This window comes from Rhea pennata, chromosome 1 (assembly GCF_028389875.1).
Source record: "Rhea pennata isolate bPtePen1 chromosome 1, bPtePen1.pri, whole genome shotgun sequence".
Lineage (NCBI taxonomy): Eukaryota > Metazoa > Chordata > Aves > Rheiformes > Rheidae > Rhea > Rhea pennata.
The window spans coordinates 58957013-58969037 of record NC_084663.1 but is presented as its reverse complement, the minus strand read 5'-3'; the positions used below and the strand labels follow the sequence as shown (position 1 = coordinate 58969037).

Genomic DNA, 12025 nt, shown 5'->3' with positions numbered 1-12025 from the left:
CTGGAGAGATGCATTTATGCATTAATATCCAGTAAGGGAGCAGTCCCCAACCCAAAGCCTACAGGTTACATGCAAGGTGTCACTTTCGTTCACTAGCCATTTAAAAATTAAAGTTGATTCAAGACGGAAGGCAAAATAAGACTTAGCCCTATAGCATTTTATCCGCATAAAATTGTTGCCTACAAATCAGCAAGCTGGGGATCAATGAAGAAAGCTCTCTTGGTTATTATTTACTTAAGTAGATTGGACCATACTCAAATGACCTGAAGGAAGACAGTAAGAGGTCTGCCTTGCTCAACTGAGAGGCTAATTAAGCACTGTGAAAATCTTACAATTTATAAAAAAGCTCATCTCATATAGATATGTACAAGACTTACAAGAACAAACCTCCTTGCTTCAAAGCTATAAAGAACCAAAGGAAAATATCTAGCTAATTAGGTTAATAGCTGCTTATTGCTTCATGTAGGAGGAACAGTAAAACAATAAAAATAGCTACGAATGAAATATTTTTCTCAAGGATCATTTTTCCCCTTTACCATCTCTTTCTGCAACCTTCTGTATTCAAGATTCTACCAAGTGGTGTGCTTTTAATTCACCTTAATTAGCACAGCAATTTCCTAAATTTTGCTTCTCTCTTGTTTTGGGATGTTTCATATTTAGCTCTGAATAGTCTGATATACTGTACAAGTTATTGCCACCAACTTCAAATGTTAAAATTTTAATATTTCACTCTACCTCCACAGCAAAAAAAAAAAAAAAAAAAAAAAAAAAAAGTGCAGCTCTGAAATGCAGTGCTTTGCTTCTGTGATCTAATTTAAAAATTCCAGCTTTATGAAAAGATAATTACTTTTTGCTTTGAGTAAGTTTTTTTTTTTCCCATGGAACTTCCCAATCATTCCTTTCGAAAGGGCATCCAGATAAAGCAGGTAGCTATTTCAAAATGTAATACTGAATAACTCTTCAGAGTGTATATACTTATGCGCATGCTTAAGGAAGGCAGGGAGGCTGAGTGTTTCCAAAAACAGCCTTAGGTTTATTGAACAAGATGCTTAAGATTCCACCACTACTGCTACAAAGAAGCATCCCTAGCAAAACATAATGTGATCAAATGCAATTCAACACGGGCAAACACAGTCCTCTTGATAGCAAGCAAAATTCTAAGCTGCTAAACCAATATATTCCATTAACAGAGAAATTGCATTGACTTTAGCAAATCAGTATCTTTCAGTCACATTTAATAGAGGACATAATCATGTGGGTTAGAATTATTTTTAACCAGGAAGAATGCAGTGTTCCCCACCCCAATCCAGACAGATGAATAAAAAGGGGATAAGATGAAACCAGAAGTGCATGAGTAATGTGTTTTGTCCTTCTTTACCTTGAGCTCATCTGCATCGTAGAAGTCTATGCGCACAGCAGGGACCATCCACGTCTGGAACAGAGTTGCCAGGATTTGTTTGGCAATTGCATCTGCAATGAGGTGGAAGTGGAGTGGGTTTCGCCTGATACAAGAAGAGAGAGAAAGGCATTGGTCCAAAGGTTTCTAACTCCTATTGTAAGAGTATAACATCAGAAATTACAAAGCTTTAACTATGTATAGTGTTGCAGGATAAAATGTACAGCATGTTTGGTGGAATTTTACTTTCATAGCTAAGATGTTGATGCACTGTTACAATTCAAAGAAACATGACAATAGTAGAAATACCAGACCGGTTTCTGGATGGTTGTAAATAAATATAGTTCTTTTGACTTCATTGGAATGTGATCATATAACAGCTATTATAACAGCTCAGGATCTGGTCCCTTCTACTGAGTCTTTAAAAGTCAGCCAAGTTAATCTGCCACTGGGGACATGAGCTGTGAAAGTGATTGCTTCCAGTTTTCCAGGTCAGCCTGGTAATTTATCTCTGTGGCAAAAAAAAGTTGTCTATGGAGAAGTCGGGGTGGTTGGGAAAGTTAAAAAATAATCATCTAAATGAGGTGACATTCCAGGACTATTGAATTTGCATGTATCCTTTTTACAGAGCAAACTTGGGGTATCAACAGCTATCCTGCAGGAACCTCAAGCAAAATGTTCCAAGTGAGTGCCTTCTAGCTACCAGAATAATGAGCAGCTTCAAGAAATAAACTGATTGGAAACTGTAAATCTTCCCACATTTGTTTCTAAGAAGAAGGGAAGGCTGAAGAAAAACAGGAATAAATAAAATATTTTATTTCAAAATCCAGATTTAGGTTCATCTCTATACTCATATGACTTGGGCTAAGTCAAATGCTTTGAAACAGGATGAGTGATCAGCCAATACCAACAAGAGTGGCAAAATTTGACAAAGCATATGGATTTTTCTGTAACAATGTGAGCTTTGACATTAAAAACAGTATGTTTAAATCACTTATTCTTGCTAATCTCTTTGAGAGGTGGTAAGCAACAGTCTGATCTTTATTTAACTTTTATGGTAGGAGTATGAAAACCTGCCAGTAGATCTTGGTTATGATCTGTAGTAAAAAGAGAATCTTCCATGTTTATCCCTTGCTTAGCAGCTCTCACAGTTAGCAGAGAAGAACAGAGGTTTGTGAAAGCCTGGAAGAAGACAGATGGTCTATTTAGCCTTTAGCATTGGCTCAATTTTCCTTTGATCCCTAGGAAGGAATAGTGGAGTCTCATTTCTGTGAAATTTATAAGGGAAAATGGGTGTACTTGTCAGCTGATATTTTTCATCTAAGAAAGAAGAGCATTTAGTTTTAGAAGCTGGTTAAGGTGGAAGATGACCGATGCTGCTACATTGTACTGTGTGAACTGAAAGAGAAGAAATCTATGTTAGTTTAGGCCAATACACTTCCATTACCCTTTTGAGCTTAACCCAAAAGATCAAGGTTATTTCTTTCTCCATTTCCTGCCTTAATGAACAATATATGATTTTCTCCCTAATGCTATTCCATTCTGCTTTAAAAAGTAATGCTGTTTCTCACTAAATAAAGTCCACAATAAAACATAAAAATACTTATAATAATTTATAGTATCATAACACACCTTTCATCAGAAACAGGAAATTGTTGTTATAACAATAAGCAATGTATGGTCTGATTTTGCAGTGTTAAAAATACTGCACCTAACATCATCCAATCCGATTCCCAGTGATCTCACTGAAGTTGTTCTACTAGTTGCAAGAGGATCAAATTACATGCTTGTAGGAAAAACAGAAAAAGGGTAAAAAAAGCCTTACGTGTGGGATAACCACAATGATGGCAGCTGATTTCAGTTCAACAGCATCCAATGTGCTACGCCACAATGTCCTCTCCAAAACGACAAATGCTTTTTTAATCTCCAGCATGATCCAGAATGGGCAGGGGAGAGGGATTGTTGCAAGCTGCCAGCTGCTGAGTGTCCCATTACAAACCCAAAGGGATAACATAAATTTTATCTGCTTCACCAGCCCAGCAGGAGAGGAAAAGAGGACATCCTGGCTCATGCAAATTCCGCAGTAACCAGGCACCTTGCCAAGAAAAAAATTGGGGAATAGCAATAATCAGGAAATGCATTTCATTATCTGAGAAAAGGCCAAGAAGAACAAAGGTACAAAAACAGTGGATCTGGGTACTGGCAAGGCATAATCTGAAAGCAAATATGTGTAGAATATGAACATATACATTCCATATAGGTCCCTCTGCTCAGTAGGGATTGAGTCTGGTATCATGTTTAGGATTATTTCCCAGCTGGTTTTCTTTTGTAATGTCTTTTCTTTCTTCAGGGTCATTTATTCACATATTGCAAAGTAGAATAAGAAGAAAAAAAAATCAGTTAAAAACAAGAAAGCCACATACTCTTTTAAGCCATCATTTAGTTAAAATGAACTGTTACAAAATATTTGGAGATAAAATACACCAGGTGAAAAGAAAAATTCTGATATAAAGACATTCAGATTTTCAGTAGCAGTTCATACTTTTCTGAATGACCCAGCATGTGTGAAACTTAAATGGGAGCAAGTGGGTGACATTTTCTTTGGTTTAGCTCTTACTGGGAAAAAGAAGAAAGCAGTAGTTGTATTCCTACACAGAAATCTCTTTGAAGTTGTTAGCCTTATGGTAAAGATTCAGCTGGAAGGGAAGTATCTGTCAGAGACAAAGTAGAAAATTAACACTTACAAAAATATATCTCCAAAACTGTATAGTGACCCACTGACATCTACAACTAAATATGCATCAGCTACAGAAAATCTTACCTCAGAGGACATTTTAGCTATGTGGACTGTTGTGTTTGAGTGTGGTGCTAGAAGGGAACAGACCACAGACTCAAACCTGGAAGATCTTCTGAAGGTAATAGTACTGGCAAACTAACAGGTGACATCTTTTACCCCTTATGGTATCTGCAATATGCTAAGCCTAAAAGACATAGATTGCTTCAAAGTGTTCATGAAACACATGCAGAAGCCTAAATATCAACCAGCATGCTTTGCAAGAGTTAATACTTCAAGATCAAAAACCTTTCTCAAAAGACATGAGATAGGAATGTCTTCTTTCCCCTTTCATCATTTGTCAATATGATTGAATCACTGGCTGTGAGAATCAGAGCTGACAATCAAAGATATTGTGAAGGACTCTACTGAAAGCTACATGTCATTAGACCTGGACCTTTTGCTGTACCATTTAGAGCCTGTAAAACTATTCCATCCTTCAGGCTGATTTTTTTTTGAGGACAGAGACATTTTGGGATACAAGGTTCCTAAAACTGAAATCAAACTGTATTTCTTCTATGGTAAGTTAAGAGAGAGCCAGGCGGACAGCTATCCTTCACATGCATTTAGTAGCTACAGTTTAAGAAATTTTGGGAAGCAAGGGAGAGAAACTTGTGTTTCCCAGAAGTAGGTTTGAGAGTCCCTCACTAGGGTACAAGTATGAGTGACAAGGCCTCTGAAGATCTTTAACTAGCAGCTGAAGACAGTGAAGTTTGCTAGAGGAGGCTGAGTGCATGATCAAGGTAGAGAAAGTTATGAAAAAGATTTGTATGCTGTCGCTTCCTCAGTATCTGGTGCATAGATGGGATAACAGGATCCTTCCAGTTCCCTGAGCTTCAGAACATTGATGCAGGACAGCTTGTTTGGGCTGAAGGGAACCTAGAAGGAACTCTCAGAGAAACTGATTACCAACACAAACTTCCTCTTCTCCCACTCCAGTTGGGAATTGAACTTTGACTTTACCTGCTTTAACCAACTCAAAGCACAGCTGTCTGTTGTGTTTATTCTTAATTTGTTATCCTATACAACTCATTTTCTACAGGACATGTCAGAGAGCAAATGAACCACATACAGCAGAAACTGGCTACATCATGTAATGCACTGCTAGAAAGCACAGTAATATTAATGATGGCAGTATATTAAACTTCATGGAACAGCAGAGGTCAAAAGGTGACAATTTTGACAAACTACTTCTAAAAGATTAATAGATTATGAAAAATTCCCAGATTTTGTGTGAATTTGCAAGTTTGGGAGGCAAGGTTTCTAATGTACCTGTTTACAGAGCAGACAGCCCTGAAACTCTGAACTCCAGGTTTTTCAGATTACTTACTATGGAAACAGATATTAAAACAGCCAGGGAATTTCTCTTCAAGTCTAGAGAACCACGTATGCTCTTTTATTGCAAAGCTTTTGAACATCTGAATATTTATCAAATACAACTTCTCAGTTTCTGCTACATGGAAAATGCTGGCATGTTAGTATCTTAATGTGAAAGAAAGTAATTTCAAAATGTGGGCATTTCCCATCAAGTAGAAACTCAGTGTTTCACCATTCAATTTAGAAAACCACAAATATTCATATATTGTTTCCACTTATCTTAAAAACAAAACACAATTTGACAAAGTAAACCATATGTAAAAAACAGATATTTATTTCCTTAAATGGCTTTTCTCAAAAGTGAATGAAAGGAGCTTCTGGCCAAGATTTTCAAGTACAGATGCTTCAGTACAAGCTCTTAGGCCTAAATATAGGAACTTAAGTGAATGTTCTCATTTTCAGAATTGCTGAGGTCCTAAAAAGTCTAGTAAAATGAAAAGAAGTCAGCAATTTAAAAAAAAACAGGCTATGAATTTAGGAACCTATTCTGAGGTACTCATTTCTATAGATTTTTTATCACAATGTTTTATTTTTACATTTCAAAAACTTCTTATTCCTCACCAGAGTTTTGATCTGCTCAAGTATTTGTGGCCTATTCTTTTGGAATAGCCATTGCCACAGAATTAAATATAAAAATCTACAATTGAAAAAGGGAGTAGTGAATCAAGATTCACTCTTCCCTTCTGTATTATTCCATAGCTCAATTGTTAGCAATTCAAAAAGCAGCTGCTTGGTTGTATGATTCTCTCTCTGCAACAGAGGAATTTTATTTTCTAAGAATATAAAAAGATCAGGAGCCCAGGGGGGTTATTTCCAAAATCTATACTTTATTAAGGGAAGCACAACAAGGTAATACTTTTTGTATCTGTAACAAATGGTTACAAGAACTTCAAACAGAAATTATAAAAGGCAGTCTGGGAAAAAAAATCTTTCCAATGCCTGTATGACAATCCATCTCTCATATGGGGAGAATTTCAATGGGAAAATCATTAAAGATTTTTCATATCCCTTCACCTTCAGTATTGATTAAAATGCTCCCCAAACTATTGGAGAGATCTTAAAGAGCCACAAGCTGTCTCATTCATGGATCTTGTTTCATGTCAACCTATAGAAGCACTCTAGAAATCAACTAGAGATTTCATGGCTAGATTTTTTTTTAGCAGTGCTTTCTCTCTTATGTCTGTATTGTTAGGACAGCTAAAAATACAAAATTATTAAATTTTATTTTTATTAATGTATTATTAATGCATCTATAATAGTAAAAAACCAAATCACATATCAGAGTTTTTGCCAGAAAAATCTCCCATAAAACAGACTGACATGTTAAAATAGATTGAAACAATGACAGAGGTTTTAAAATCTTCAGATTAACTCCATTAAAGCAAAGTGGTCTCCATGGAATACAGCTATTAGATTACATAAGCTTTAATTACCAGCCAGTGTTGACTTGTGACTCTTACTTGGAAATTTCATGTCATCTTTTTTATTGAATTTAGATTTTCTTTTGGTTTGTATCCTATTCTACTTGTTCTGAGAAAAATCAATTTATTATTCTTAGATCAATCTGTAATATAGTTTGAAGTCCTAACTTTGAAAATATTTATGACATATACTTGATTCTAGCTTGTGAACATCCTCATTAAAGCCAAGAGGCAACGTCATGTAAGAAGGCATGTCTAGTTGACTTTGGGTTTGTTTATACTATGAACCCTCTGGCACCATTGCTATGCTACTATTGCTTTAGGATAGAGGCATGGTGCAGTTACAGAAGTAGTGACAATCACTTTCCCAAACCACATGGGCTATGCTAAAAAAAAAATCATTCTTTTGCTGGCATAGAAATACATATATACAAGGGAGTTGACTGGCAAGGCAATAGTAGCTGGCAGGAAAGAGAAGTTAATTTTTCACGGATTCCCACACTGACCTAACTGTCAGTAACATTTTATAATTATGTATTTTTGGCCTTTCTTCATTCCCTAATGTAACACAGTGTTTAGCATGTTTAATGTTTTCCCTAATGTAACTTGGTGTCTTTGGAATTAAAAATAATTTTAAAAATTAAAAATAATTATAGCTTTTACTCAAGTTAAGAGTTACCTAAATTAAGATGGGAATGAACTTTGCAATATGAAGCTATAACCTATGGGCTTCTCTAGCTTCTTCTGTGATACTCCAAGTTTCCAGAAAACATTGAAAATAACTTGGCCCAGTAGCTGCAGAATTTCCAATGAAAGTGGTAAGCCATAAGATGTGTTACTTCTGAAAATGAAATGCAGATGACTTTGGAAAGAATACATATATAGTCTTGCCCAAATGACCCAATATTTTTAATTTCTAGTGTTTAGTCTTTTGCCTTGGGGAAACTAAACTTTAGCTGCACTGAGAGCACAACAGTATGAGTTTGGAAGTAACAAACTGGCTCAGAGAGAAAATTTCTCATTCCTGCAACAGATTTATAAAATCTGTCATAATTAGAAACCAGATGCCCAAGATAGGAAAGTAGAAAAGTTGCAGGCAAGGACTGAGGGCTCATTATAAGAGCTTCCCTTTGTGCAGTTCTAATGCATATTTATCAGAGTCTGCAAACTCCACACTCTCCCAACTCTGTTGAATCTCCCCCTGAGAACAGACTGTCAGTTATGTCAAACTGGGTGTTAAAAGCTGCTGGGATTTTGTGGCTTGAACACGCATTTTCTAAAGACAAAACTGAAATCAAGCTCTTGATCCATTGGGAATGAAATGCATTTTTGAACTATGGTATTCTTATAAGAAATTTACAACATCACCCTTTTCCTCCTCCTTTCTGCTCCCTGGAGCCTGAAGACAGATATAGTTTCTCAAATTGCTTGGACAAGTAGCTTGCTTCTGTCTCATGATATATACAGTATGACTAGAATCAGAAGCTTGCTGTTTTAGACCTGGCAGAGAAGACCTGAAGACAGCTAAAATGTTCAATGCACAGGATGTGCTGCACAATAATGCAAGCGAGGATACAGCGCAAAACATCCACAGAACATCGTGTAGTTTTCACCCAGCATTCTGGTGTCTCATGTCTTTCTGTCCTGCACTCTATTTTAAAGTTGGGGGTATAATAAATATGTTAATGCATTAGGAGAGGATGATGAGACTGACATGGCCTCCTTTTATCAGATTTTTTCTATAGACTGAAGTAGGCAATCTAGAAACCTATTTTTTATATGAAAATACACAGAAATACTCAACTAAAATGTGCTTTAATTGCTAAATCGAAAGGAAATGCTAATAAAAGCTTGTGTGACATCTCTGTGAATTTCAGACAGATTCACTGACTTCTTACAACGAACACTGAATGAAACACAGCAGGAACAGACAAGGACATTAAGAATGTTTGCTGTGAGTAGTGAACTGCCCAGTTATTAGAGTAGAGTGTTGTAGGGCAGGATTGAGGTGTAGTGGCACTGTTCCCCAAGGAGAACCCACAGTGTCCATCCATGTAATACTAACTGTGTTTCCTACACAAGCCTCTTTCAATTATACAATACATTCTTCACATGCTTTTGTAACAGGCAAACTCTGATCTTGCTACATAAGGTTTGGCTGAACACTGATCATCAGAAACTTCTTAAAAGGAAAAACAAATTCTCTTTGAAAATATATGTGGAAGCACGTTTGTTCTGCTTATGCAAAAATATACTAGAGATTGAATGTGATGATTCTACAAGTGGAGAACAAGGTAGCCTAGCTTTAGAGCTTCAAGTGGGACAAGTAAGCTTCTAATCCACTGCAGGCATGCAGTGCTTTTAAATGTCTGTTTTGCCTGGCTGTGCCAGCCAGGATACATTCCCTGGTAAACATTTAGGATTTAGAAAGAGAGATGTTTCCAAGCTAGTTTTCACTGACGACCCTCAAGTCAGATGGTAAACCAAGATAATACTGTTTCCAGGGCAACCTGTGCAAGGACCCTGGGTTTAAACTTAAATCCATTTTCAGCTGAGGAGATCTGGCAAGTCTGTGGTTTGGTCTTAGCGTTCTTCACCATTCCATTCCAAAAAAAAGGGGATCCAAGAAAGCGTTCCTGAGACATGGGACTCTGCACATACAGCCATAGCATTAATAGATGCTTAATAAGCAAAACTGATTGGCTGTATTTTCTAAAAGAAAAGTAAGAAATGTCTGCAAGAAGCTCTACTCCTTTTTTGAGACCAGCTTCCCTTTCCAGCAAAAAATCTAATGCTTAATGAGAAGAGCTAATTCTAGGCAAGGACTGACTTAAACTTGTCTTTAATTATATTTTGAGCAAACAAGCTAGATAGGTTACCTTGAATGCAACTGACTGCAATAAAGTTTCATTAGCTATATTGGACTTTATCTTGATATTGGACTTTCTGCTGAGCAAGAAAAATCCTTTGAGATGAGCAGTATTGATAGCCAAACAGCAAGTATGTTCTTGACAAGGGCAGATTCCACCGTGTTCAGAGATACCAATATTACTTTTCTTTGTTTTGCTTTCATACTTCAATTAAATATACTTCCCAGATTATTTATGGCAGAATTGTTTATAAACTGCTTATTTTTCAGCTGAATGGCTTAGGCAAAACAGAGACATTTCCTTTAACACAAGGAAACTAGTTAAACTTTTGGGCTATAAGATTCCTATTCTTTATAGAGTATCAGGAAACATATAGAATATTCAAATCTTTTCAAAATCGAGGCAAGTACTACGAGAGAAAAACACCAAGAAGCTGATCACTGGGAGAACTCATATCAGCATAAAAATGCACATTTGCAAGAAAAAAAAAACTAGAAACAGCAATCAAAATAGACAAAACAACCCACAATCTGTGGAATATAAAGCCAGTTTACACTGAATAATTCAGAAGTTTAACTGGAAAATGATATCATTTTAAAATTTAACAGAATTTTAACAGTCAAAAAGTTCTTCACAGAACACGGTAAGAATCTTTATTGTTTTTTTGGTTTTGTTATTATTTTAGCACTGTTTTCCCTGTTCTTAGCCCTTTGTTATGTTCATCTTGTGGGAAGTCCTGCAAAGACTGTTTTATGTGTCAATAATGAAAGTTGCTCACATATTTTGGAGACTTTCCTCCTTCTATCCACTCTTCCATCTCCCTCTCCCCTCACCCCCAGCCAATCTCTTAAAATAATATTTACTGAGTCATTTCTACACTGTACAAGGTGAACATTTAAATTCTCTTGTGAAGCTTATCAAAAATGGGTAAAAGATACAATGGTGCATGAAAACTATTGCACAGAGTGACTGCTAACAGTGTGCCAGCAGGGGATCAGAGGTAAACATAAAAAGCAAGGTGGGAGACATTTATGCCCCATAACAGATATGTGTAACAAGATATTACATGACCTGAACAAGATTCATCCTCACTGCTATAAAATATCACTCAATATGCAGTGATGTACTGAAACTACTTCCTTAGAAAATTCTTTATGCTCTAAACTGATTTTGTTAGCCTGTTTGTGCTGTTTGAGTTAAACAGTTCGATTAGTCTCTCACTTCCCCATTTTGATCCCCTTTCTGTACCTTTCTGTATTGGAAAATAACTCTGAGATCCTTTCTTAAACTGGACAAGGGATGTACATGTATGCCCATATACAGTTTAAGAACATTTCACTTCACTGGAACTGCTGTTTATTGAGGGAATTGGCTGTTTTCTCTCCATTGGACATCTGTGCCTCTAGGTTTTGGGATCCTGCGCTCCATGTGCTAAAACCAGGTTGTGAACTCCTGTGAGGGGCTCTGAATGGCCCTTCCAAAGTCAGAACAGATAATCTGAGTTTATGGAAGTAATAGTGACTATAGGAACAGGTATACCTTGAAAAATAAAGGTTTAAATGGGAAGCTGAGATAGTCAGGTAACCTGTGTATATTCGTGTGTATGGCTTTCAAATTACTATATATACCTCTGCCATAACCTAGGCTAAATTAATGATACTGTTATTACTATTATAATTTTACAGGATTAAGGAGCAGACAGATACTTTAAAATATAGATGGGGTAAGATGTAGTCCCTATTTCCACAATGCAGCAGGTGTAGCAGTTGGACATCAGATCCCTAGCACTCACTGTAGAAATCTATTCAGGTGGAGCTGTTTCTAGAGGTCATAAATTTCATGCTTCTTTCCCTTCAAAGAAAAAGCAATCAGGAAAGGAAATCTGACTTTCTTTTCAAGAGAGAAAGTAAATGCAGCAAGAGCTTATTTAGCCATAATCAGATACACAGTATACAACAAAAGAAAGCTACCTTTACCTGTGAAATAAGACGGACTTGACAAGCGTGACAACATCCCGACTGGCATTGTACCCTGCACAAACAATGGCAACGTGGATGGTCTGTGGGAGAAAAGGAACAAAAAGAATAAAAATTAAAGCCTGCGTTCTATCATTCATTAAAGAGAACAC

At 36.5% G+C, this 12025-nt stretch overlaps 1 protein-coding gene across 1 annotated transcript in view; it reads right to left on the bottom strand.

Moving 5' to 3' along the window:
• Nucleotides 1–12025, bottom strand: part of LARGE1 (LARGE xylosyl- and glucuronyltransferase 1) — a 286606-nt gene that overhangs the window by 125819 nt on the left and 148762 nt on the right. The window contains exons 5-6 of the mRNA XM_062588926.1: nucleotides 11874–11956; nucleotides 1379–1502 (exon numbers count right to left, since the gene is read on the bottom strand). Of these exons, the coding sequence (XP_062444910.1) occupies nucleotides 1379–1502; nucleotides 11874–11956 (207 nt within the window). The remainder of the gene's footprint in view (nucleotides 1–1378; nucleotides 1503–11873; nucleotides 11957–12025) is intronic.